Source organism: Rattus norvegicus, chromosome 8, assembly GCF_021556685.1.
Source record: "Rattus norvegicus strain SHRSP/BbbUtx chromosome 8, alternate assembly SHRSP_T2T, whole genome shotgun sequence".
Classification (NCBI taxonomy): domain Eukaryota; kingdom Metazoa; phylum Chordata; class Mammalia; order Rodentia; family Muridae; genus Rattus; species Rattus norvegicus.
The window spans coordinates 87177466-87204534 of NC_141541.1; the positions used below are offsets into that span (position 1 = coordinate 87177466).

The window sequence follows — 27069 nt, forward strand, 5'->3', positions numbered from 1 at the left end:
ATTTGTTGCCAAACCTGAGAACCTGAGTTCAATCCCCAGGACTTGCACGGTAGAAGGATGTGAGTTTTTGTGATCTATGTACTTACGTCAGGCACACATTCCTAACCACAAAAAAACAAACATATTTAAGACAAAAGGGTGCATATTATCATACCTGACATTTGTATGTGGATTTTTTCTTCTTTTTTTCAGAGCTAGGGACTGAACCCAGGGCCTTGCACTTGCTAGGCAAGCGCTCTACCACTGAGCTAAATCCCCAACCCTGTATGTGGATTCTTAGGATCAAACTCAGGTCCTTGAGCGTGCAACGCAAGCACTTTATTGATTGAGCCATTTCTCCAATGGCCAATTTTATTTTAATACATCGGTCACCTGCTTTATACACATACTAGCTATAGGTTGTAATTAAACGTATATAATCTTATTATTCTTTTCTTGATGCAACTCCCCTTTGAGAAACAAATGTGTTTTTCTAGAAGTACAGCAGGCAAACACATTTTAGTAGAAGAAAATAAATATAATTTTGTTCCAGCCACTGCAGTATAATTGGGTGACTAAAATACGTCTGTGGAAGGGTGAGCCATGCTTAAAATAAAACATGCTTAGCATGGGTGGGGAAATTGCTTCTGTGCCAAGAAGACTGGCTCAACGTGGGAGAAATCACTGACCTCAAGGATATATGATGTTTTGTGGACAGTGATTGAGTAGGAGAGACTACCTTTCCCTCTCTAGGCAAGTGGGTTTTGACACAGGAGGCTCTCAGCTTAATCATAAAAGAGTCTTGGGTGGCCAAGGTCCACTTCTGATAGTCTGGCTCTGACCTACGAGTTCCTTTGAATAGAAGTGGACAGAGGGGGAAGTGGGCATTTGGAACAGGGCAGAACCGTAGGAGGAGACGCTCGGTAGTCTAAGCATCCAGTAAGTGTTCTCCGTCTTCCTTCTTTTCCTTCCTTGTGAGGTGGCTTTTGGTTTCTGAGTTGCTTAGTGTGACATCCGTGCTGTGACCGAGAGAGCCAAAGGTTAAGGCTGCCTTGAGGCGTCTCCTCTACTTAACAGGCATTCCTCGTCCTGGAGTCTTCTTTCACGAGTCACCCAGAATTTATGCCAAGATATTGTCTATTCTAGTTTCCAGCCCTGTTGGAAAAGAAACAGACAAGAAACGGGGGGAAATGGGTAGTTTTCCAGTAACCAATCTACTCATTTCTAAGGCAAGTTGATAGTCTTACAGAATTGTGTCCGTAAATCAGAAGTGGACAATGCGGTTAAAGGTAAGGGACACCAAGAGTCTAGAATGTAGATGTAGCACATGTCTGGAATCTCTGCACTTAGGGTGATGATTTTAAGGTGACACTGAGTCATCCTGTCTCAAATCACAAAAACAACAGGCTGTTGTAGCACATCCCTTTAACCCCAGAACTTGGGAGAGAGAGGCGGGCGGATCTCTGTGAATTTGAGACCTCAAATATATGGTGAGTTGAAGCCACTCAGGGTTATACAGTGAGACCCTGTTACAAACAAACAAACAAACAAACAAACAAACACCATAAAACTCCCCAAACCAGCCTGCTCACAAAAACCAAATGTAAGATTAAAAACTATAAAAAACAAAAACAAAAACCACCTAAATCAATTCAAAACAAAACAACAATACAGCTAGAATGTGTGCAAGAGAGCAAAGAAGAACATTGGGTCAATGTGACAAGTGCTTTCTTTTGCTAAAATATATTGAGGATGGGCATGATGGTACATACCTTGAATCCCAGCACTCAGGAGGCAGAGGCTTGAGGGCTCATGGATCTCTGTGAGTTCAAGGCCAGCCTGGTCTACACAGTGAGTTCTGGGACAGTCAGAGCTACATGGAGTACCCTGTCTTATCCCCTTCCATTGGTGGTGGGGGTGCACAGAGAGATGTCTCAGCGAGTTAAAGGTGTCTACAACAGTCTTCGTGATCTGAGTTCAATCCCTGGGACCCACATGATGGAAGGAGAGAACTGACCCCTGAAAGTTACCCTCTGACTTCCACACACGCATGCCATGCATGCACATGTATTTTTAAAAGCTAACATATGAAATGATAGCTCTCATGCGACATTTCCATACATGTATGGCACTGTCCCTTGCTCATATTCTTCCCCTCATATCTTCTTCTGTCCTTCTTCTCACTGACTTCCCTCCTTCCTCTAAAAAAGGTTCCCATCCACACGACTCTCTTTCGTGTCAATATGACAATTCTGACGCTTAGGTGATGTTGGCCAGGTTTAAAAATGTTGACAGAGTCTTGGCTCTGCTTCCTTTGACAAATACACACCTTACAAATTAAATTCTGTTTTTTTCAAAACATGAAATTACATATGCAGAAAGCCTAACTCACACAGTAAAGACAAGGAATTCTGTAAGGCAGTTCAAAGACTAAACACAGCTCAAAGTCAGTAGTCCTCTCCTGCAGTATTCTAATCCTGGAAGGAGCCATTTAAACTCAGATGTTTCTTTCTTGGCATTTCTAGATCGTTCAATTTCTTTTTTTTTTTTTAACCACATGGTCCTCTCTTCAATGAAACCTTAATCTTGTTTAAGACGTGGCCATCTGGGTTACAATTTTGAAATTTGTGGTTAATAGTTTTGCTGTTGTTGAGTATTGATCGCTTTTTAGGTTGGACTTTTTATTTTTTATTGGATATATTTCTTTATTTACATTTTCAAATGTTATTCCCTTTCCCAGTTTCCTGTCCACAAGTAGGTTGGACTTATTAATATCCTTATATTTTGTTTTGGTATAAAAATCAATATTGAAAAATGCAGACATACAGGAAATAGAGACTGAAGTGAACCCCCCCCCCCCGTACCTATAGTCAGCTTTAGACATTAACATTAATATCCTTATATTTTGTTTTGGTACAAAAATCAATATTGAAAAATGCAGACATACAGGAAATAGAGACTGAAGTGAACCCCCCCCCCGTACCTATAGTCAGCTTTAGACATTAACACGGGGCTGCACAGTCCCCCATCTCTGCCCTTGCTCTCAGGGTACTGTGCACTTATTTTCTATGGTGGTAAGGGATACTAAATATAGCAGTTAGCATGTAAGTCTTCTAAGCATGTTCACATCGCTGTGCTGACAACCTGTTACCATCCAGCAGCCCCAGCAGCACTCTCCCACCTTCCCTATCCATTAAGCTCTCAATCCCTACTCTCCATAGCCCAGTCCACCAGATACTTTCTATCTGTGAACTCGACTCTAGGAAGCTCATGTTCTCAGAAACATTGACACTTTATGACTTGCTTATTTAGTAATATTAGCCCATGTTGTAGCGTGCATCAGAGTTTCCCTCCCTTTGGAAGTTACATGCTGTCCCATTGTATTTAATATATTTTATTTATCCATGAATTGATCCTTGGGCTGCTTCCAACTTTTGTTGATTCTGAGCAATACTGTTAAGAACACGAGTGTGCAAACAGGCGAGTGAGTTTGTTTTCTCAGTTGTGGGTGTAAATTCAGTGGAATCGTGGATATGCTGACGCTCTGCACAGCTTCCCACAGCAGCTCTATGGATGTTCCTGCTAGTGACATATACCCACATCTATCTATACATATATGTATATGTACAGCCTGGTTTGCTCTGTATCGCCCCTAATAATTTGCTAATTTAAAATTTGTTTTAGAGACAGGGTTTCTTTCTGTATATGATCTTGGCTGTCCCAGAACTTGTTCTGTAGACCAGGCTGGCCTCTAACTCACAGAGATCCTCCTGCCTCTGCCTCCTCAGTGTTGAGATAAAAGGTGTGCACTACAACTGCTCTGCTATTTTAAATCTTTTAATAGCCAATAAGCCTAGAGTTATTTTCCTTGTGCATTTATGAAAGTTAAAAGACCTTTAAAATTAATCATATCCGAGACAATTAAAACATCATTTAACACCCTGTCGGTAGACACACATTTAATTGCTTCACAAATTAAAGGCTCTCCTCCTTTACGTTTGTATATAGAGCCAAATAAGGTTTGCACATTGCTCCTAGGTTCCATCCCCCACACACCTCCGTCCTGGGATCTGACTATGTAGCAACCGCTGGCCTGGAACTCCCTCTGTAGACCAGGCTGGCCACAAAGTCAGAGAGAAGATGTCTGCCTCTGCCCTTCTGAGATCAAAGCATGCACCATAGACTCCAGACAAAGCAGTTATTTTCAAAAGTCTGTTAGAGCCATGGTTTCTGTTGGGTGTGTGCTGCCTGCCTGCAGTCCCGGCGCTCTGGGGGAAGAATGGCCAGGCTGGAGGCAGCTTGCAGTATAGCAAGATGGCTTTCTTTCGCCTATCTCATCTTCCTCATCCTGCAGGGCCCCTTCCACCCACATGGTCCCTTGTTTACTTTCTGTTTTTCGTATAGTTACTCCAGGTTATTTCTCAATGTGATTTGAACATGTGCTTGACTGGTATCCAAGGAGGTCAGAAAAGGGCATCGGATCACCTGGAGCTGGAATTAAGACAGTCGTGAGCTGCCATGTGGTGTGTGTGTGTGTGTGTGTGTGGGTGTGTGCGCACGCGCGCGTGTGTGCTGGAAAGTGATTTCAGGTCCTCTGCAAGAACAGCTGATACTCTAACCACCGAGTTGTCCCCAGGCCCTGATTCCTGATATGATGGGAGTGCTTTGAGCTATGATCATTGATGTGCGCTGAGGTGGGGCAAACATGTGGAAAGAGTGGCATTGGCTATGGCTCACTTAGTATCCACGGTGAGAAAGAAGAGAATGTTGGTGCTCGAGTGGCTAGAGAAGTTACTTTTCTTTTTCTTTTTTTTTTTTTTAAAGATTTATTTATTTATTTTATGCATATGAGTACACTGTAGCTGTCTTCAGACACACCAGAAGAGGGCATCAGATCTCATTACAGATGGTTGTGAGCCACCATGTGGTTGCTGGGAATTGAACTCAGGACCTCTGGAAGAGCAGTCGGTGCTCTTAACCGCTGAGCCATCTCTCCAGCCCGAGAAGTTACTTTTCTTATTTCTGTGATAAAAGTTGATCAAAAACCAGTTGTGTGTGTGGGAGGAGGGCTTATCTTATCCCATAGTTTAAGAAGGGATAAAGTCCACCTCACTGGAGGGTGCATGAAGGCAGGGAGGAGGTAGCTGACTCCGTCACTCATCATCACCTGGATTTCTCCTTTATCTAGCAGACCCCAGCCCATGGGATGAGACTGCCCAGACCTAGGATGGGTCCCCCCCCCCCCCTCCGTTAAAGATTTCTGGGAACACCCTCACAGATACATCTAGAGGTGTGTTACCATGGCGATTCTGATGAAGATTAATCTTTGTTTTCCTTCTTTGTCCTCTTTCATTCACTCTAGGACCTCAGACTGTGAGATGGAGCCACGATCACCTAGGTGTCTTCCCTTTTTAGGTAAACCTCTCCAGAGCACTGCACGGACACGGCCAGAAGTGTGTCTCCTAGGTGACTTCAGACTCCGTGTCCTCGTCCTGAAGAGTAACCAGAGTAACCATGCTTTCCCAGTGTTTGAACTAGATTCATTCAGTGCGTCACTTCTGCCATTTTAACTTGTTAGGACTTCATTTTCCCTGCCGAGTGTTCCTCATCTGTGGTTGACTTTGTCACCAGAGCTGAATTTCTTACCCATTTTACGTTTTCTTCTGCGCTGCTGCCTACTTTCGTTTCTTTGCCTCGACTCATTTGCTTGTTTATATCCTCTTTGAAGTCATTTTTTTTGAAAAGTTTTACAAAATTCTATTTATGATGGGTGTCTGCACATACATGCATGGGTCTCATGGTGTGTGTATAGAGGTTGGAGGTCAACTTGAGGGAGTCAGTTTTCTTCCACCAAGTCCTGTGAGTTGAACTCAGGTCAGTAGGCTACAAGTGCCGTTACCTGCTGAGCCACCGCCATGACCCCGCGTGTCAATTACTTCTCTGTTGCTGTGATCAAACACTGCAGCCAAAGTGGCTGAGTTTATTTTGACTTATGGTTTCATACAGACAAGAGGACATGGCAGGGGGCACGGTAACAAGTGGCAGGCATGATGGTAGGAGCAAGAAACTGAGAAATAACCTCTTCAACCACAGACATGAAGCAGAGGATGAAATGGAAGTGGTTGAGGTTATGAACTCTCAAAGTCCTAGAGGTATCCTTCATCCTGCAGGTCTGCACCATTTTCCCCCAAACCACTAATGACCTGTTTAAATAGCTGAGACTATGAGGGCATTTTTCATCCAAAGCATTATACCCTAAGTTACCTATTTTCATACTTGTCACCTTTTGCATTTTCCGTTATCCCCCTATTTAGTACCTTTGAGGTCAGTTGGAGGAGCCATGTTGCTGTGTTCTATGTTCCTTGTATTTCTGCACTACAATTTGAGCATCTGTTGGTCTAGAGCTCTCTTCTGGATTTATAACTATATTCTTATTGAACAGCATTATTTTGGACAGCTCCATCATCAGTTCAACTCAGAAAGGAGAAAACAAATCAAACTGTTTAAGATATAAATGTACAGAAGTCTACTTAAAACTGGATGTCTTAGCTAGGGTTTCATTGCTGTGAAGAGGCGCCATGAACAAGGCAACTCTTATAAGGACAACATATAATTGGAGCTGACTTACAGGTTCAGAGGCTCAGTCCATTATCATCAAGGAGGGGGCATGACAGCATCCAGGCAGGCATGATGTTGGAAGAGCTGAGTTCTACATCATCATCTGAAGGCTGCCAGTGGAAGACTAGCTCCCAGGATGAAGATCTTAAAGCCTACACCCACAGTGGCACACTTCTTCCAACAAGGCCACACCTCTAAAAAGTGTCATTCCCTGGGCCAAGCATATTCAAACCACTACATTGGTTAAAACCAATGTTCATGAAATAAAACATTGCAAAATTAACACCGAATATGCCACAAAGTTAAAAAATTATGTAGGGAAAATGTGGAAACTGTTAATGAATGACGTATAGGAAAGATGCAGGGAAAGGGGAAAAATAGAGGAGAAGTGAAATAAAGGAGAGGCCAAAGAAAAGGAGGGATGTAGAAGAATATTATGATACAGGAGAGAAAAGAACAAAGAAAACAAAAGGAAAAAAACAGTTTTCTAGGAGTTTGAAAGAAAAATTAAATAAATATGAGAAATAAAAAACTAGAAGTGAAAGGTAATTTTTTTTTTTTTGAGACAGAGTTTCCTCTGTGTAGCTCTTGCTAACCTGAAAATCGCTCTGTAGACCAGGGTGGCCTTGAACTCAGAGATCTGCCTGCTTCTGCCTCCTGAGTACTGGGGTTACAGGTATGAGATGGGAGGGAAAACAATAGGAGAAAGTAAAAATGTGACTAAAAGTACAGCGGAAAGGGAGAGAACTGACAAAGAAGAAACAGAGGAAGAATAAAAAGGAAAGAAGATTGCCCAGCAGTGAAAAAATGCACACACCCATCATATGTAAATGTATGATGGGGAATAAACAACACATCGTTTCTAAAATGTAGCAAAGTGAGAGCACTGCCAGAGGGCAGAAAGGACAGAAAGTGGGGGAAGTGCAGGACTGGATAGCTTGGATCTGGTCCTCAGAACAGGGACTGGGTTATACGCATCCAATGACTCTGTGCTCTCTGGTCTTTCCTGTGGTTGATGCTGCTGTTGAGCCCGTATGGGGAAGTGCCCAGTGTGTGCAGGAGCTGTCTTCACTTTAACAGTTCCCCTCTTACGAATCAGGGGTCTCTTTAGCTTTGAGTCTGGGAAGTGGACGGCTCCTCTCATCCTCCAGTCACACTCCCTGAGTGGTTAGTGGGAGCTGTCTTCCAAGTGTGTTGGTGCTGTGGCAGGAGACCGCAGTTCTGAGCGTGGTACAGGGGCAGGGCCTGTTTCCATGCTTTCAGGAATGTCTGAGTGTTAATCACCGTGCTGGAGGGATGCTCTTCAGAGTTCTGGGTCCACAGCAATGCATGGCGATTTCCTCTGTCCTCTCAACTCAACTTGGGGAATCATGTCTTACTCAAACCACAACTGGCTCAGAGGCTTCTCAGGGTTGTGGTTTTTTCTTGAGTTAGGAAGGAAAGTTTCACCGGGGTGTGTGAAACTAATAAATTATCCCACTAATAAATTCATGAGTATAGAAGAATTTAGGAAGTAAACACATGTGTCTGCTGTCTTTTTTTATTGGATATTTTTAATTTACATTTCAAATGTTATTCCCTTTCCCGGTTTCCCAGACTTAAGTCCCCTATCCCATACCTCTTTCCTTCTATAAGGGTGTTCCACTCCCCAACACCCCCCACATTCCCCTACACTGGGGGTCCAACCTTGGCAGGACCAAGGTCTTCTTCTTCCATTGGTGCCCAACAAGGCCATCCTCTGCTACATATGCAGCTGGAGCCTTGGGTCAGTCCATGTATAGTCTTTGGGTAGTGGTTTAGTCCCTGGGAGCTCTGGGGGCGGTGGGGGTCTGGTTGATTGATATTGTTGTTTTTCCTATGGAGTTGCAAACCCCTGCAGCTCTTTCAATCCTTCCTCTAATTCCTCCAACAGGGATTCTGTTCTCAGTTCAGTGGTTTGCTGCTAGCATTTGCCTCTGTATTTGACCTGCTCTGGCTGTGTCTCTCAGGAGACATCTATATCTAGTTCCTGTCAGCATGCACTTCTTAGCTTCATAAATCTTATCTAGTTTATATATATATATATATATATATATATATATATATATATATATATCTCAAATCACATGTAGGGCAGGCTCTGAATGTCCGTTCCTTCAGTCTCTGCTCCAAACTTTGCCTCCATATCCCCTCCTATGAATATTTTTGTTACCCCTTCTAAGAAGGTCTGAAGCATCCATACTTTGGTCATCCTTCTTGAGCTTCATGTGGTCTGTGGATTGTATCTTCGGTAATTCAAGCTTTTGGGCTAATATCCACTTATCAGTGAGTGCACACCTTAAATGTTTCTCTGTGATTGGGTTACCTCACTCAGGATGATTTTTTTTTTTTTTGGTTCTTTTTTTCGGAGCTGGGGACCAAACCCAGGACCTTGCGCTTCCTAGGTAAGCGCTCTACCACTGAGCTAAATCTCCAGCCCCAGGATGATATTTTCTAGTTCAATCCATTTGCCTATGAATTTCATGAAGTCATTGTTTTTAGTAGCTGACTATTGCTCCACTGTGTAGATGTATCACATTTTCTGTATCCATTCTTCTATTGAAGGGCATCTGAGTTCTTTCCAGCTTCTGGCTATTATAAATAAGCCTGCCTGAAACTTTTCATTTTTCTATCACCAAGGTTTTGAATTTCTGAAGCTTTTTCTAAAATTATTTATTTATTTATTTTCCTCAAGACAGGGTTTCTCTGTGTGCAACCTTGATTGTCCTGGAACTGAATATGTAGACCAAGCTGGCCTCGAACTCAAAGCCTCCAGAGTGCTGGGATCAAAGGTGTGCGCCTAATCTCTTTTCTTTTTTCTCCTTTCTTTCTTTCTTTCTTTCTTTCTTTCTTTCTTTCTTTCTTTCTTTCTTTCTTTCTTTCTTCCTCCCTCCCTCTCTCTCTCTCTCTCTCTCTCTCTCTCTCTCTCTCTCTCTCTCTCTCTGTCTATTCTTCCTTGTAATAGGACTAATGTCTCCATATCTGTGAGGCTAAGTCTGTTACCAAAAGTGTCTTGTGATGAGAAAGACATAAACCTGGAGGTCATAGCAAACTAAAGGCCGCACAGCTGAAATAACCCCGTTGGTTCTAACCCTTTCTATTAATCTTGGGATGCAATGTTATATTTTGGAGTCCCTGACTGCATTTCTTGTCCATTCCTATGAAATCAAATTTTGGGAAGTAAGCCAGTTATTCCAAAGGGCTTTTTCTTTTTCTTTCTTTTTTCTCATTAGAGTGCCCCTAATTGCCCCTACCTGGAGACTCGATGGACTACTTACTGTCTGTGGGTGGAAAGAAGAGTTGCGGTTTCCACCCACGACCGGTTGAATCAACGTCCACATCTTGATGTGACTCTCGCACACACTGGAGTGTGACGAGCACAGATTTAGAACTTGGCTCGTTCCCACACTCAAACCTGCTCCTCCTCCCTGAGACCAGGAGTCTAGCATAACAGCTGTGCCAAGAGCCAGCCGCACCCCAGGGCACATTCAGACGCTTCTCACCAGACCCAAGTCCCGTTTGCACAGGAGATGACCACTAACAATAGGCTGCCCTTAGGACAGGACATCTTCAGACGTTCAGCAGGGTGAACCAGGCCGAGACAGGAAGGGAGGAAAGCCATTCTATGCTCCCAAACTCACAGAGTCCAGGTGCCACTTCCCCCTATTTTAGCAGACAGCTAAAACATTCAATCTTTCTCCAGTTGCGTTTTGGTTCCAAACTAGACCGTTGTTATCTAAAATACCTTTTGGGAACGAGAAAGTTAAAGTCGTCAGGGACTGAATGTGCCTATTTTCCTAGTCTTTGGCAGTTCCTTGCTTTTATGGGGGTAGCCATGGTGAAACTGAGTCATCTGAAGACAAGGGTGGTGCCAAGTAGGGTGTGAGGGAGGCAGCCTCAGAAAACCTGGGTTCAGAAAGGCAGTGACCAGTAAGTGATGGGCACCAACAGATGCTGGCCACCTTCATTCCCAGTGCCACACTTCTCTCAGGACCTTAACTAGGTTCTGACAAATTGCTACAAACTCAGGTTTCTAATGAGTACTTTCGGCAGAAAATGTGTTTAGCGATAATTACAAGGAAACAGTCATTTTCCCAAGCAGTCACTTCTGAGGTTCAAGTGGCATCACCTAACTTTTAACTTGTGCCAGAACCTCCCCTCCCCCACCATGTTCCCCCTTCCTACTTTCCCTCCCCTCCCTCTGCTCTCTTTAAATAAAAACTAGGTGCTGGGATCACATTCAGGGGTAGGCACCCTTTTTAAAATTAGAGAAACCATAACATTTTCTTAGGAAGTTAAGTATACACCAACTTTTATCCTAAGAAAAGTTTCCCCTCCCCCGTTTACATACATATACAGTAAATAACTACCAATATATACCCACCCGTGTGTGTGTGTGTGTGTGTGTGTGTGTGTGTGTGTGTGTGTGTAGGCACACGGCACGCGAACGCTTGCCATTTTCCTAAACTTCTGACTCATCGTCTGGAGGACAACGATTGACTTTTTTCCACTTCACATAGCTGCTATGGGATGCCGCTCACAAGGATGGGCCTGTTTATTCTCTCGGGGCATCGCTGGTAGAGCGCTAGAGTAAACAAACCCCAGGTTCCCGGTGGCCGAGGAAGTGGGCGCTCTCTGTTCTCCCTTGGGAGCAGGGAAGGTGGGGCCAGGTTGTGGCCACCGCGTGTAGAGACCGCTTTTCTCAGCCACGGGACGCGCGACGTTAGCTAGGGAGAAGCCAGAAGCGCCATTGTGATGCAGCGGGATGGGTGGAGCCATCAAGTCTCAATTTAGATTCCTCTGCTTTTAGGCGCGCCCATTTCAGATTGCTAAACCCTGGTGTGAAGCGGGACAGGCCAGGGCAAGAGGTGGCCAGCCACACCCCGCAGGGCGCGCACTTGGCGGGCTGCAGACCCCACAGGCAGACGCCGAGATGCGCAATCCGAGGCTCCTGAGCGCTGCCCACCTTCTCAGCGTGTGCGTGGTCGCGGTGGCCGCCCACGGGTAGGAGCGCGGGCTGGATGGCGCCGGAGCAGGGGATGCGCGGCGTGCCGGACCCACCAGGGGGGCTTTCTTTAGGGTCCTTCTGCTGTGACAACTTGCCAAAGAACGTCGTTCTAGCTGTAGTCTACGCTGCTCTGCCTTTTGCCTCACAACTTGTTGCTTCTCAATATTGTGCCTCTTTTTTCAGAGACTTTTTCTAAACTGGATGTTTCTTGTGTGACACTGTCAGTATGACTGAGGTGACCGGAGTCTGATGAGAATGCTGTAACAGAGACTGTAGGAAGATTAACAAGAATTAGACTGTATAAAGTGCTCCATTTCTTAAGTGTTTTTTTTTCCAGCAAAGAAATCATTTTTACGTGTGCGTGTGCGTGTGCGTGTGCGTGTGTGTGTGTGTGTGTGTGTGTGTGTGTGTGTGTGTGTTCATTTGTAGCTTAGACCGAGGGACCCTGGGCAGCCCTACTTCACTTTTGAGGGGTAGGAGTCTAGGCGTGCATTACCACATCCGGCCTTTCTTGCTTCCTAACCTGGAAATTTCACTACTGGTATTTTATTTTCAGGTGGTGATTTCAATCAATCGGGTCAGTTAGATGATTTTTTTTTTCTCTGCTCTTCCTTGGGTGTATAGCTAAGTACGAAGATTTGAGCAGGATGAATCATAAATCTAGGTGTGTGTGTGTGTGTGTGTGTGTGTGTGTGTGTGTGTGTGCATGTGTGCACACACACGCGCTCGTGCACGTGCTTCCTAAGAAAATAACGTGGAGATGAAGTCACCACTAATGAGGCTTGGAGACTTGCATTTTGCACTGACTTCTGCATGCCTTATTTTTTCCTTTTGGCTCCTGTGCATATGAACTGTTTGAGGAATTATGGTTTTTGTAGCATTTTACCGGTTTACTAGACAGCAGAGGCACCACGTTCACTGTAATTACTGAGTGGAGCAGTGTGGAGACCCTCTCTCTTTCAGAGAGTGATGACAGTGGGGTGTGTGCAAGTAAGAAGACTTTGTTTTTCTTTTGTTGGCAACTCTTTAGGTCCCGCTTTCTGGTGACAGTCCCAGGAATCATCAGACCCGGAGCAAATATGACTATTGGGGTGGAACTCCTGCAAAATAGCCCCCCACAGGTCCTTGTAAAGGCTCGGGTGCTCAAGATAGCTTCCAACCGATCGACCACTGTCCTGGAAGCAGAAGGAGTCTTTAACAGAGGTAAGATACGCTGCACTGTCTAACCGCCATACTTGGACTATGGTGACAGAGCCCTGGCCTAAGCAACACAACAAAGGGACACGCACACATTTGCAGTGACTTCCACAAGGTCTGACTGATTCTAACGCCTGTGAAGTCTGAAATTGTCCCTGAGTGTTCCACCAAGTGGACAAAGAGCCAGGTTCCTCCCGTGTCTGGCTGCATCACATCAGACCGCAGGGGAAGAACATCCGGAGTTTCCTCCGTGGGAGGTGTTTGCGGGCTTGACCTGGATGCAGTGCCTGCCACCATTGCTCATATATAGACAGTAGGGAGGCTGGGAAACACAGGCGAGGGTTTGCCCAGAGAATGGGCAGACATAGATGCTCGTCTCACAGAACACCACGGTGATTGGGTGCAGTGGATTTTATTAAGTAAGCCAGTGGAAAGCAAAGAAGGTGGACGTAGTTCAGGTTTATTGAACAACAACAAAAAACCCCAAACAAACAAACAAACAAACAAACACTCCAATCGCTTAGAAGTGGTGTGAGTGTGGAAGGAGGAAGTCATGTGAAAAAGTGTCAGACAATTATAGAGACCCAACATCTTTTGTTTCAAGTTTGAGTTCTAATCTGGCCCAAGGTTATATTAGGCCTAGCAGTATCATATATATATATATATATATATATATATATATATATATATATATATATATATATATTTCTACTATTAAGGGAAAATTAAACCTAGGGACTATTAATACACAAAACATCTTTTTTCCACTAAAATGGGTACATATATTCTGCCTTTTTTTCTGATTACAAGAACACTTATATATCCAGTGAGTGCAACTTGTTAAGCATTGTCAATAAAAGCAAAAAAAAAAAAAAAAAAAGGCCAAGTGCAAACACTGTTAACTAATGTGTACTTACACCAGAAACTGAGTTGTAAATGCCCCTACTGTTGAGCTGTTTGTTTGTTTGTTTGTTTATTTATTTATTTATTTATTTATGGATTTCACAATGATTCCTTACATAAAAATTTATTCTTTACCAGCATAGAAAAAAAAAAAAAGAAAGATATCACGGAGTGAGGTAGAAGTGTATGCATATCTGTCGCTCTTTCTCTACAGGAAGTTGACTGGACGGGTAGGGAAATTTAAGCTGGGAAAGGGTTATATGTGTTCTGGCTGGCTGATCCCCACTATGGGAGCAAAGTGAGGGAGGTTATTTCCCTGGGGAGGAAATACAGATCGGTTCTTAACGTCTGGACTGTTTGGTGTGTGTGTGTGTGTGTGTGCATGAATATGTACAGGCAAGAGGACAAGCCATGGATCATTTACTTGGGAGCCATCCACCTTATTTTTGAGATAGGATCTCTCCTAGACCTGTAGCTTGCAGACGACGTTGGCTTTTAGAACTACTGTGATTCTAAGGAGGTCCCCTGACTGTTCTGTGCGTCAGATTCCTCAGCAGCACAATGGAGGTAATGCAGCTGTCCATCTGTGCAGTTATCAAACCTTCTAGGATGTAGTCCTCCTAGGCATTCGTTACACAGTAGCTGCTGACATTGGTAGTGCTAGCCGTAAAGACGCAGATGTAGAAGGCCCATCCTTTCACACACGGGGACAGGCCTTACTTTGTATTGTTGGACTTAACTATTTCTAAAAATGAGCAAGCCCTTGCTTATGGTAGTGGCTAAAGAAACACTGGGGTTGGGGTTGGGGATTTAGCTCAGTGGTAGAGCGCTTGCCTAGCAAGTGCAAGGCCCTGGGTTCGGTCCCCAGCTCCGGAAAAAAAAAAAAAGAAAGAAACACTGGGGTGAGTATCAAACCAAAGGCAATTTCACCTTCATTATTTATACAAGCAGAATGTATGGTTTTGACGGCAGTTTTCCTGGAATGGACAGGTCCAGAGGAATGTGAGTGATTTGGACAGATGTTTGGGCTTTGCTTGGACATTTATACATTCTTATTTTACTTTCTAGATTTATTTATATTTTTATTTTATGGATGTGAGTGTTTTGTCCGCATGTTTGAATGTGTGCTGTGTATATGCAGTGACTGAGAGGCCCAGAAGAGGGGGTCAGATCCTTTAGAACCGGTGTTGAGGACTGCTGCGAACCACCCTGTGGTTGCTGGGAATTGAACTGAGGGCCCCTGTTCTCTGAACTGCCGAGCCACCGCCCTAAGCCTACACTCTTATTTTAGAATTCTGCTCTTTCCCACATGTCTTTATCACTTTCCTCTGTAATAAATAGCAACTGCATTAGGGATGCATATTAATTATGGCTTGGTTTTGATGCTATTATTAGATTTTGTGTTTAACTTTGGAGAGCTACTCCCCCATATGTTCAAGGTTATAATGGAAGACCCTGCCCTGGACTGGGATAGTTCTTTAAAAAAGAAAGTGGGAGAATACCGCTGTTCTCACGGGGAGTCTCTTGATTCTGTTGACATATCAGGTCACTGAAGCTGACATTGCGAGAAGCTCTCTCCCGCTTTGAAAGGACAGTCTTACTGTACAGTGGGGGGCTGTTATTGTTCTCCAAGCAGATGCTTCCTTCCTGAAATGAGGCTTGAGGATGAAGGTGTTCCTGCCTTCTCCTCACGTCCTTAGCTTTATCTGACTTCTGCAGTCCTGACAGTTTGCTGACGAAGGAGACTTCTGCAAGGCCTCAATCTTTATGGAATTTGCATTCTGTATTTTCCCATCAGATAAGTTCAAACAAGTTCATCTTCGGTCTGTTTGGTTCCATCAATTCCCTCACGAAAAGGTTGGTTTTGATAGAGAGTTATCATCTAGCAGAGGTAAGAAGAGGGATGCTTTTGAGTGATTAGAAAAATCCCTGCGCCAGGCTTACACAATTTGCTTAACTTAAATTTTTGGGTGGACTTTAGTTTAAATTAATTTGTGTTTGTGTGTGTTTGTGTGGGCGTGTGTGTGTGTGTGGTGTATTTTGAGATAGGTCACATCCATACAAGACTGGCCTTGAAGTCATTGTGCAGCTGAGGTGAGCATTGAACTTGCGATCCTCCTGCCTCAGCTTTCTAAGAGCTAGGCCTATAGGCATGCGCCATCAAGCCCTAAAACAAGAATGTACCTTATTACAGGTAGAAGAGGATGGCTTATTTTCATGAAATAATTTACTCTTTTGACATAGATGGGGGTGCGTGATCTGGTAATGTGTGTGAATAGCAGTCTTTAAGAAAAAAATGTCTTCTAAGCTTTGTGGAGTTCTGCCTTAATTATGTTGTTCAGCTCCTCATCTTCATGAACGTCATCTATGCAGTTCTTTGTCTTTCTTCCATGTGTAAGAGGTCGCTCTGCTAACACCATCAAACATCTCGAGGTCTCGGCAGGTGCTGTGCTCAGCAGGTGCTGTGTGGAGGAGGAGAGGCTCGGCTTCCTCTTCTTGGGTGAAGAGTGAGCCTTCCTGTTCCTCTTCTTGGTTCTCTTTCCTTTGTGTCCTTGGAATCAGCCTTTCTTTCTTGTTCCCTTCTTTCCCCTGGAACACTTTGTAACTGTCTCCTATTTTTTTTCAAACAAAATTTACTTCAAATAACAAACGATAACCTTTCCCTCAGCCAAAGGATTTTCTGCCACCAGTTCCAAGTAAACCTGGAAACCAAGAAAAAAGCCTAGGGGTGGGAAGGGAAGGCTGGTGAGGTGGCTCAGAAGGTAAGGAAGGGCACAGGCTGTGCTTCCAGAGGACCCTGGTTCAATTTCCAGCACCCGTGTGTCAGTTTCATGTCTGGAACGTTAGTTCCAGAGGATCTGACACCCTCATACAGACATACATGCAAGCAAAACACCAATGTATGTAAAAAAAAAAAAAAGGAAGTAAAAACAGGAATCATTAAAAAACATTAAAAGGAAAAGAAAAAATAAAGGCTGAACTGAAGATGCCAACTGAAACATTTGGGAACCCCGCCTGAGCATCTCTGGCGAGTCTCTATTTGGTCTCTTTGAGACGGGGTCTCGCTATAGATCCTTGGCTGGTCTGGAGATCAAAATGTAGACCAGGCTGGCCTTGAACTCAGAAACATGCTCCTGCCTCCGCTCTTTGCCTTCTCATTGCAACTCTGGGATGAAATTGTTTCCATATCTTTGTCCTCTGATAACTTGGATTTTTGATTTTTGTGCTTAACTCTTCGAGAGTGACTGGCATCTGTTGATTTTATTTTTTAAGAAGGAAAGCACTGGGCCTGGAGAGACGGCTCAGCAGTTAGGAGCACTTGCTGCTGTGGCAGGGGACCTGAGCTCCGTTCCCAGCACCACTCACACTGAGCAGCTCATAACTCTCTATACTTCTAAGTCCAGGGCATCCCACAGCCTCTTCTGGACTCTGTGGGCGTGTGCATGCATGCGGTGCACACACACAGACTCAGGCACACTCTTGTAAAATAAAAATACATTTTAAACATTAAAAATCTCTCCTCTAAAAGTTTTCTCTTTCTGAGTATGGAAGACTTTTTATTTTCCATCATTGTAAGGAATGGGAATTTTAAAAATTTGAGGTATTAGTTGAAAAATGAAAAAAAAAATCACACAGCTCTGTTAGGACGGTCCCTTTGGTAGAGACAATGCTGTCAAATGTACCTTCGATCTGTGCAGATCAAGATCTGTTCCACAGGTTTTGTGAAAGAACATTAATTAGTGTAGAGCGTGGAAGGATCCCAGGGCAGGTTCGTACAGGCGATTCTGCATGAAGAACTCGGTCTAAACCTGTAGCTACATGGGAACTACTTCTAAATGATGTAGGCTCTTCATTCACACATCTGTGCTATTGTGTGGGGTTGATATTTGTAGGGGTGGATACTGGGGGGAAAGGGCCACATCTGATACTGGCTGTTCTATCTAATGTTTTCTTTGACTGTGGGTCATGAATACTACTGTAGGCTTTAGTTTCACCATCTGATAAATAATGGTTTCTTACTTTACATGATTATATACTTATTGAATTAAATGAATCTATCTATCTATCTATCTATCTATCTATCTATCTATCTATCTATCATCTATCTATCTATCTGAGACAGGGTTTCTCTGTGTAGCTCTTGCTGTACTGGAAGTTGCTCTGTAGACTAAGCTGGCCTCAAACTAAGATATCTAGATACCTCTGCCTTCTGAGTGCTGGGATTAAAGACACACACCACCACCAGGCTGAGAAGAAATATTTAAAGCACTCAGCAGGAACTGTTCGAGAAAGTATTAGCTACTGTTATTGGAGGAGAATACCAATAACTCATGTCCAAGGTGGTTATCAATCTCTTATTGAGATGACACTGAAATTGAGATAATAAAAAGGCATATATGTCATTAAGAGGCAACAAGAAGGCATTTAGTACATTAAGTACTGTTTGCTTATAATACTGAGGACACTTTAATTTTTACAAATGGATGAAATAGGCACTAAGAAATAAGAGGAAATAGCCAGTTTCCCTGACAAAGACATCAGTTAGTAAATGGTGAGGCCTGAATCTGAGGTTGGTTCTGTCTGGGCTGCAGAGATTGGATATTGTACCTATATATATATTGTGTGTATATATATATATATATATATATATATATATATATATATATATATATATTGTACCTATCTTTCCCTAGAGCAGTGGTTCTCAACCTTCCTGATGCCTTGACCTTTTAGTACAGTTCTTCATGTTGTGGTGTCCCCCAACCATAAAATTATTCGTCTTGCTACTTCACAACTGTATTTTTGCTACTGTTATGAATCACAATCTAAACATTTGTGTTTCCTGATGATCTTAGGAGACCCATGTTTAAGGGTCATTTGACCTCCGAAGGTATTGGGACCCGTAAGTTGAGAGCCATTGCTCTAAATCATCTTCTGGTTTGCTTGCAGTCGACTAGACTTGCATCTTATGAGACCTCATGCGGATCTAAAGAACTGCAAGTTGAGTTCAGCCTGGTAATACACACCTGTAGTTTGAGCACATATAAAAGGCTGAAACGAAAAGATCGAGTTTGAGACCAGCATGGGCTTCATAACAAGACCAAATGGACAATCCTGACAATAACAAAAGAGTTGTAAGGTGGATGCCACCTTTTCTCTGGTCTTAGTTATGGTCACGGTAGAGTTTTGGACTTGGAAGGGGACATCAGAGCTAAATCAACTCAATTACCTAAATGGTGGCTGAGGAGAAGCCTGGTGTCTGGGGCCCTGCCCAAAGTCAAATTGCTCGTTGCTGGCAAAGCTGGAAAGGGATCCTACTTCTCCAAAGAGTGCAACGTTCTTCCCTCTGTCCTCTAGAAAACTCCCACAACATATGCACAAGCTATGTCTAAGACCTAAAGTATACTTACAAATGTTGATTCTTCTCATATGGAAGAAAAACAAAAGGCTGGTGAAGCTTAAAACCACCTGAGTCCTGTGCAATGTCCTCTGTTAGCTCAGGCAGAGTCGCTCCTGATGGACCTGCTGAGGAGAGGGGAGAGAACTGGTCAGGGAATAGCAGAGATCGAAGTTCTATTCCCGGTTTCTCAGGGTGAGAACTGCATTTATAAAGTATAGATTTACGGCCTCCCTTTGGACTCGGCTAAGGTCCAAGTACCTAAGTCTGTGTTGCCGTCATCACAGTTGATTCTCAGCACCATGAGAGGAGAACACTGACCTGCTAGTGTCTCCCAAATTCCCCTTGGCTGAGCTTTGGAAAGCTGGTGAGTGAGAGGCAAGCCCCAGCAGGTTTGATGGCTCACAGACTCTTGAGGGAAGGCCCCTCCTGAATCTCTGTGCTTGCTTTTCAAGTACCTCCCAATTCTTAGCAGAGAAGCGACATGGTTAGGGGTTTGACTGTGAATCAGGGATTGAATGAGGTTGAGGGTAAACATGCTAATTTTTGAAACTTCAGGTTAAACACGAACTGCTCATCCTAACGCTGAATGAGTCACTGTCCTCATGACTCACGGAAGGACTGGGGTGGAAAGAGAAAGCAGATTCTGGAAGAATCTGGGCTGGGTAACTGTTGAGCCCTTATAATTTGTTAGGTCGGTTTTGTAATGCTAAAGCTTTCCTGTTCCCAAAGGCGCTTCTTTTCTTTAACATCCCATGCATGAATGAAGGGTAGGAGTAGGAGGAAGGATAGTACTGGAGGATCCGGAAGACGAATATTTGAAGTTAAAATCATAGAGCTTGGAGGCCGAGGGAGGAGGATTGCCGAGAGTTTGAGGCCAGTGTGGGTTACAGTGTCAAGAGTTTCAATGGGTTACCTTGTTTCAAGAAATCAAAGTTGGGCTGGAGAGATGTCTCAGAGATTAAGAACACTGACTGTTCTTCCAGATGTCCTGAGTTCAATTCCCAGCAACCACAGGGTGGCTCACAACTATCTGTAATGGGGATATGATGCCCTCTTTTGGTGTGTCTGAAGACAGCAGCAGGGTACTCACATACAGAAATAAACAAATCAATCTTAAAAAAAAAAAGAAATCAAACTCACTGGGCAGTGGTGGCCTGCATTGTTAAGCCCAGTATTCCAGAGGCAGAGGCAGGTGGATCTCCAGGTTTGAGGCTAGCCTAACCTACAGAGCAAGTTTTAGGACAGCCAGGGCTATACAGAAACTCTCTCAAAAACAAGATGAAACAAAACAAAACAAAACCCCAAACCAAACCAAACCAAAACTCTACCAAACAAACAAAGAAACTGAATTCTACACTCCCCAAAAGAGCGTAGAGACACTGTTATCTTCTCCTTTTAGAGAGCTACAGGTGCCCATTCATAACCCCTTGCTTGGCTCTGACAGACGATGTTTGCTGGGAACCACTGTTCCACACTTTAGAGATGGGACAGCAGGGTGTCCTGGAGGAATGAGCTGACTTGCCCGGTGGCAGTTGGAGAAGTGCTTGGGGGGCAGATTGCAGTTTCTGTATGCGTTTTCTGAGTGAGTCTGGGGAGGCAGCCAGGTAGAAGCATCTGATAAATGGTTTTCAAATAGTATCTGGGGAAAGATTTAAGGCATTGTTTTCATAAAGACTAATAGAATGTAAGATATCAAGAGTATCTGAGCTGCACAAGAGAACATGGCCGAGAGGGCAGACGTGTGCATGAGGAATGGGAGGCCTGGGTGGAGTGGACACGGGTAGGTGGAGGACAGAGTAACCTTCCGGAGAGCCAGGAGCGAGAGAAAAGAAAGTCCCAGGCAGGAAGATTCTTCCAGTTCTTTTTGACAGAGTCTCTCCGGGTAGCCCAGGCTGACCTCAAACTTGTCATCCTCCTGCCTCTTTTTCTGAGAGTGCTGAGGTATGCACATGTGCATTCCCGCCCCGGAGTGCCTTTTCATTTGATGAGAGAGAAAACTGAAGGGTAAAGCAAGAAATAATTTCTGAGAGAAGCACAAGGTTACAGCGGAATTTAAGGAAGACGTTGCCACAGTCACCACCCTCCTCTAAATGGTGTAGGGCTGGCTACCTTCTTCTAGGAAGTGGGGCCAGGGAGAGGAATGTCAAAAAGGAGGACAAGCTGAGCTCTTCCCTGGTGGCGTCCTATGTGGACCACCACTGGATTGTGAGACATTGGAACAAAAGGGCTGGGCTGTCCGCACGTGTGTGTGTGTGTGTGTGTGTGTGTGTGTGTGTGTGTGTGTGTGTGCTGTTTGTGATGGCAGTGTGCCTCTTTAGAGGCATAAGGGGATGGGATGAGTTTACTCCCACCATGCTTGTTGGTGTATGAGGTGGAATTCTGATTCATCATTTTTGACTCATCCTATTTTGGTCTGGGTCAAGATAACAATCGTATGAAAACGTAGTGATAGATGACAGAGCTTGAAGGAGGGCTGGGGTGAGTCCCAGTCTTGTTTTTTTTTTTATTTTTTTATTTTAACTTTTCATAGGAGAGTTTTGGAATTGACTTTGTTTATATTCTTAGTGTGTATTGCTTGTGCAAAATGAAGTATTTCACGATGACATTTTCATAAATATCTCTCATGTACTTGCCCATGTTCCCCTCCCTTCTTTTGTTCCCACACCTCCTGGTTGTCTCCTTTCTTTCATGTCATATATATATGCATATATACACATGTATATATGTATATATGTGTTTATGTGTGTGTGTGTGTGTGTCCCAGATTCTTTGTATGAGAGGAAACACATAGTGTTTGCTGCTCCCCATCCATCACCTTAGTCTGCCTGCCAGGCCCTGGGTGAAATAGCTCTAAGATCTAGTGGGGGAATAGCAGTGGGTAACTGGTGGACAGGTCTGTGGGATTTTTAGTTTGAGGAAATGATTCATGAATTAAAATCTAAAAGCCAGACTGAGTGGTGGAGAAGTTGGAGTAAGGAATGTCTTCTAAGAATACGCCGTAGCTTCCTTGTAGCAGGCAGAGGTAGGGAGTTATGTTCATGAACATGTAGCCACAGAATCGTTTAGCATTGCTGTGTTGAAATATGTGCTAAATCTCTTAGGAATATAGACATGGCATTCACTATATTCAGTGTTTTGAGTACTTATTGTGTGCCAAACTTTATGCGATTACGTTGCAATGACTGTTTGGGAAATAATCCCTGGGCCCACACCATCCTATCGGGAGGCACAAATGGGAGTTGTAAAGCCACATTGAAACGGAACTCTCTTGAAACACCCAGCAATAGTGGTTACTGAGTGTCGCTAACATGAGGGCTACATGAGAAACGTTTTGGCACTGAACCATCGAATGTGGGAGCCATTAGTTATGTGCAGTAGGTTTTTTAAATTAAATTTTGATCATCATCATCATCATCATCATCATCATCATCATTATTATTATTATTATTATTATTATTATTATTTAGTCAGGGTCTCACTGTGCAGCCCTGGATGGCCTAGAGCTTGCTGTGAAAACTATGTTTGGCCTCAGATTCACAGAGATTTACATATTTCTACCTATGGGGTATTGGGATTAAAGATATGTACCACCGTGCCCCACCTCACAAGTCGTTTTTGAGTATGTGGAATGGGGCTTGTGTGACTTGAGATGAGCTATGACCATAAAGTATATACTGGATTTTGAATATTGCTATCAAAAGAATTAAACTCATAACGTTATATACACATGATTGATGGCAGCGTTTTGAACACACTGGGTTAAGATATATTGTTAAATTTAATTTCACTCAATTGTTTTACAGCATTGATCACAATACCTGACACAGTAACATCTCACAGATGGTCAGCTAGCTGGCTTTTTCTTGGCATTTCCCAGTGGCAGCTGTGGAGGCTCCCACCTCCTTCTGAGCACAAACGTGCCCTCTCTCTGTTGTTGGCTTTTGTGGACATTCAACCTTGTTCTTTAAGGAAGGAGAGGGGAGTCTCCCCACAGCACACCACATACCACAGGGGGATGACAGCCTTTTCCTGAAAAGGGTAAATGCATGTTTTACCATAGTCTTCTATCTTTATTACTATTACTGAATACTACTGTGTAGCTTTAAAGCAGCCATGGGTAAGTGAGTGAGCAACTTGAAGGTCTGTATGTCTTTGAGTAACAGCGAAAGATTGTTCCCTCTGACCCATCTGTTTGAAAATGAAAAGCCATCTTTTTTTTTTTTTTCTGGTTCTTTTTTTCAGAGCTGGGGATCGAACCCAGGGCCTTGCGCTTCCTAGGCAAGCGCTCTACCACTGAGCTAAATCCCCAACCCCATGAAAAGCCATTTTTAGTTCATGAACTACATGAAGAGTGTGGGCCAAGTGTGGTCTGTCTGCCAAAATAGGTACTCTGCATGTCTGGAAGTCAAGAGCCTTGCCCGACTCTTGCTTTCCCATTTCTTTTCTTTTCTTTTTTTTTTTTTTTGGTTCTTTTTTTCGGAGCTGGGGACCGAACCCAGGGCCTTGCACTTCCTAGGCAAGCACTCTACCACTGAGCTAAATCCCCAACCCTTTGCTTTCCCATTTCTACTGAACCTTAGTTTAAATTTATCTTACCCAAGTGGGTTTCTATTTGACCTCACCTCACTGAGCCATATACATGGAATGAAACATGTGTGAATCCCATAGCTATTGAAATATTTATAAGCAAGAGGAAGCGGGAAAGAAAAAAGATAAGAGCATGAAAGAGACCAAAGGAAGGTTTAAAAGAGGTGGAAATGCTCATCTTTCTGTAGTTCATCTGGAGATAAAATAGTTTTCTGCACAATGAGAGGATATTTAATAAACTGGTAAAGAGGTAAGAAATTTAACCGTGGGGATAAACATACGTTTGTTTTCTGCACATGACTGCATAGCAAAGTGGTGCCAAAGATATTAAAGCTCAAAATTAAGTTGGGCAGATACATAGTAGAAAAATCTTTTTTTTTTAAATAGAGAGAATTTTTGGACCTGGTTTTATTTCCAAATGTGCACTGGTCTTTTTGGTCACTGATTCTCCAGAGTTACTTGGGGAGGGCAGATGTCAGGTGAGGCAGCAGATGTGTGCTTTAAAAGTTGAGGAAAGGTTCGTTCTTCTGTATGCTCATTACACAACTTAAAAATAGCCTTGACTTCATACGTAAGCCAAACGGCCAGTTCTTCCGCCTGTGCCAAGTGTGAAGTCTACAGACAAGGCTTCTTTTGAGTTGTTTCCTGCTGAGGGGCAGAGGCAGCAGTCTGGAAGGCCCTGAGATGGATTCCCTCTTGTCTCGTACGAAAGTGATCAGAGGCTACAGTTGTCTGGCATGACGGTCATAAGGACTTTACAAAATGGAGTGCAACCTTAGTGATCGGGAGTGTGAGCCACCTTTCAGAGACAGCCATTTCCCGTGTCTGAGTGGAACCTGGCCAACATCAAAAAGAAAGGAAAATACTCCTAAGGTTTGCAAATACTATCTGCTTTCCTCTCACCTCAGCAACAGCAGAGAAAGGGGTTATTATTTCCCTTCTATGCTGCCTCCTTTCCCCATCCCCCACTTTTATGGTTTGGTGACCCAGGTTATTGTAAAATCTTTAGACTTTCAAATAAGTCCTGTACTAGGACTTGGTGAGTGAGTGCCTAGGAAATTCCAAGACATATTTTTAAACTTACAGAGATGACAGCAGCAATAGCACTAAGTAATGTTAAATATTTAAACTTGACCTTTTAATGAGGACTCACAAGTGATTAGATCAACTGTTCTATGTGCACACTATCTGAGATGCAGGATTCAGCCACAGCTAGGGAGGCTGAGACATCTCTGCTCCTGTGCTCTCCCTCCTGGCTCTGTTTCTTTCCTGGTTGTGTGACAGATGTCATCATAGGTCTGCAGTGGGACCCAGGCGTGCAACTCCTCCAGCTTTGATCTCCCGAGAAACCCTTCAAAGGTCTGAGCTGACTAAAAGCTACACCCAAAACAAACAAAACAAAACAAGACAGAACAAATCGAGTGCTACTGTGAAATGAGATTTCTAGTGAGCTTCTTTGGAATGGCCGGCATGCTTGCCCTCCAGTTAGCCAGTGTAAGAGATTCATTTAGTGCAGAATCCCAACTGATTTCCTCTTTCTCCTTGCCCGATGTCACGTGGGTATCGGTCAGTGCTGACATTTCTACTCCTCCCCAGTCTTTGTAAATCTGATGTCCGTGGGAGGTAGCCTGTGTGTGAGACCAGGGTAGAAAGGAAGCACACTGCTTCTGCCATTCCCTGGGCTGACAAAATAGCTAACCCGGAAGGTTTATCCCGAAGCGATGAAAACTAGATACCTTTCAGGAACCGGCTGGTTTGCTGGGGACATGGCTCTCGGTACTGCGGCTTTTTATACTTGACTTTGGTGTGGGACTTTATGATGGCTGCTGCCTTGTAGCACCCACATCCACTGCAGGAGAAAGGTTCTTTCATCTAAACTGTAGGGTGTGTCCCAGCTCTCTGATCCTCCTGTAAGCTAGAGATCCGACTTGCGTGGGGTTGCCTGCTCCTGGGAATGGCCTGTTTAGGTACCAGGGTCCACACAGACGTGGAAAGCAAGATGAGATTTAAAACCTCTGTGATTAAGGAATTAGGGGCATTCACAAACGGATCAGCCAGGTGAAACTCCGACAGTAGCGAGCACTGCCAGAGAGGATACTGCAAGAGACCGTCCACAGTTGGTCTGATGCTAGGATCTTAGAGCCAGGCTGCCCGTTGAGAGTCTTGGGTGATCCAGGGCTCCAGATTCCATTTGTAAAGTAAGGATAAAAGAATTATTGGAACATTCGCTCAGAACGCCCCTGTCCACGAAGCTCCTTCTTAGAAACGGAAATTTCTACCCTACACTGAGCTGAAATGGCGAGGCCCGGTGGTATCGCAGCTGTTAGAATTGGTGTAAACCGTAGAAGAAACTCGGAGGCAGACAGTTTCCACGGCTTCTGTCTTGTGAAGATAGTTGGAGAGTTGCTTTGATTCATAAAAATGGAAAAAGAAAAAAAAAAAAGGAGTTCTGTCAGATCTGTTGGCTGTTTTATTGTTTCTAAATAAAAATGTCAGAGCTCAACCCTCCAGGACACCATTGTAGAACAGAAATATAATTCAACAATGTAAATAATAGAACATTCTCCAGGGACTATATTACAAAAGAGTAAAATAAATTATATAAATTAATTTTGATAGTACACTTTATATGAGCTAGATGATTTATTGTTTGTAATTACAGACTCAATGACTACACAAAATCCTTATAAAAACCATTGCTGACTATTTCACTCTATATTTTGTTCCATGTCTAAGAAATCAGGTACATTTCACAGGTGTCACATTATCTGCTGCCCACTATGTGGGATAGCCTAGCCTCAGAAGTTTGCTGGAAGTTTTTTTTTCTTTTGTTTTTCATCCCTGTATGTTTGCTTCGTTTTTGTATTAGTTATTTTTGAGCTCAGGCTGGTCTCAAACTTGTGATCCTCCTGCCTCAGCCCTCTGAGTACTGGGATTTCAGTGTGCTCCACCATGCTGGTGGGTGAGCTTTGCTAGTTAATCTTGCTCGTTTCCAAGATTTCCCAATTATCTAGATCTGGGAACAAGCCATTCCAAGGTTTAGTAGTTCAACATAAAGTGCTGACCGTTTCTCACTGGTCTCTATGTGCTTGCAAGCCCAAGGCTCACGATCACTGCCTGACCAGTTACAGAGCCCCAGAGCCCCAAGGTTTCATCAGTACTGCAGCCTTTCCTCGCTCTCAATTCATCATGCATTTAATATCTAGGGCAGCATGACCTCATCAGATTGTTTTGTTTGGTAGGTTGTGATCCATTATTTGTTGAATGTTTAAGTTGTTTGGTCACACTACTTCTTTCATTGTATATTTGTGTCTCCATGTTCTTATGCGTGTGTACAGGGATATGTCCCTGCACGTGG

At 43.6% G+C, this 27069-nt stretch overlaps 1 protein-coding gene and 1 long non-coding RNA gene across 3 annotated transcripts in view; one reads left to right on the forward strand and one right to left on the reverse strand.

The window, feature by feature from the left end:
• Positions 1-640: 640 nt before the first annotated feature.
• Positions 641-25878, reverse strand: LOC148004264 (uncharacterized). 2 transcript variants are annotated; one of them, XR_015627915.1, is made up of 3 exons: positions 25448-25856; positions 19135-19249; positions 641-1134 (listed from the first exon to the last, which is right to left on the reverse strand). It is a non-coding gene; the product is annotated as an uncharacterized LOC148004264 (long non-coding RNA). The 2 variants fall into 2 exon arrangements; XR_015627916.1 differs by lacking the exon at positions 641-1134 and adding an exon at positions 13833-15605 and having other exon boundaries at positions 25448-25878.
• Cd109 (CD109 molecule) overlaps positions 11214-27069 on the forward strand; it is a 108135-nt gene continuing 92279 nt past the window's right edge. Inside the window, 2 exon segments of the mRNA NM_001108771.2 lie at positions 11214-11619; positions 12654-12826. Of these exon segments, the coding sequence (NP_001102241.2) occupies positions 11549-11619; positions 12654-12826 (244 nt within the window). The 5' untranslated portion in view covers positions 11214-11548.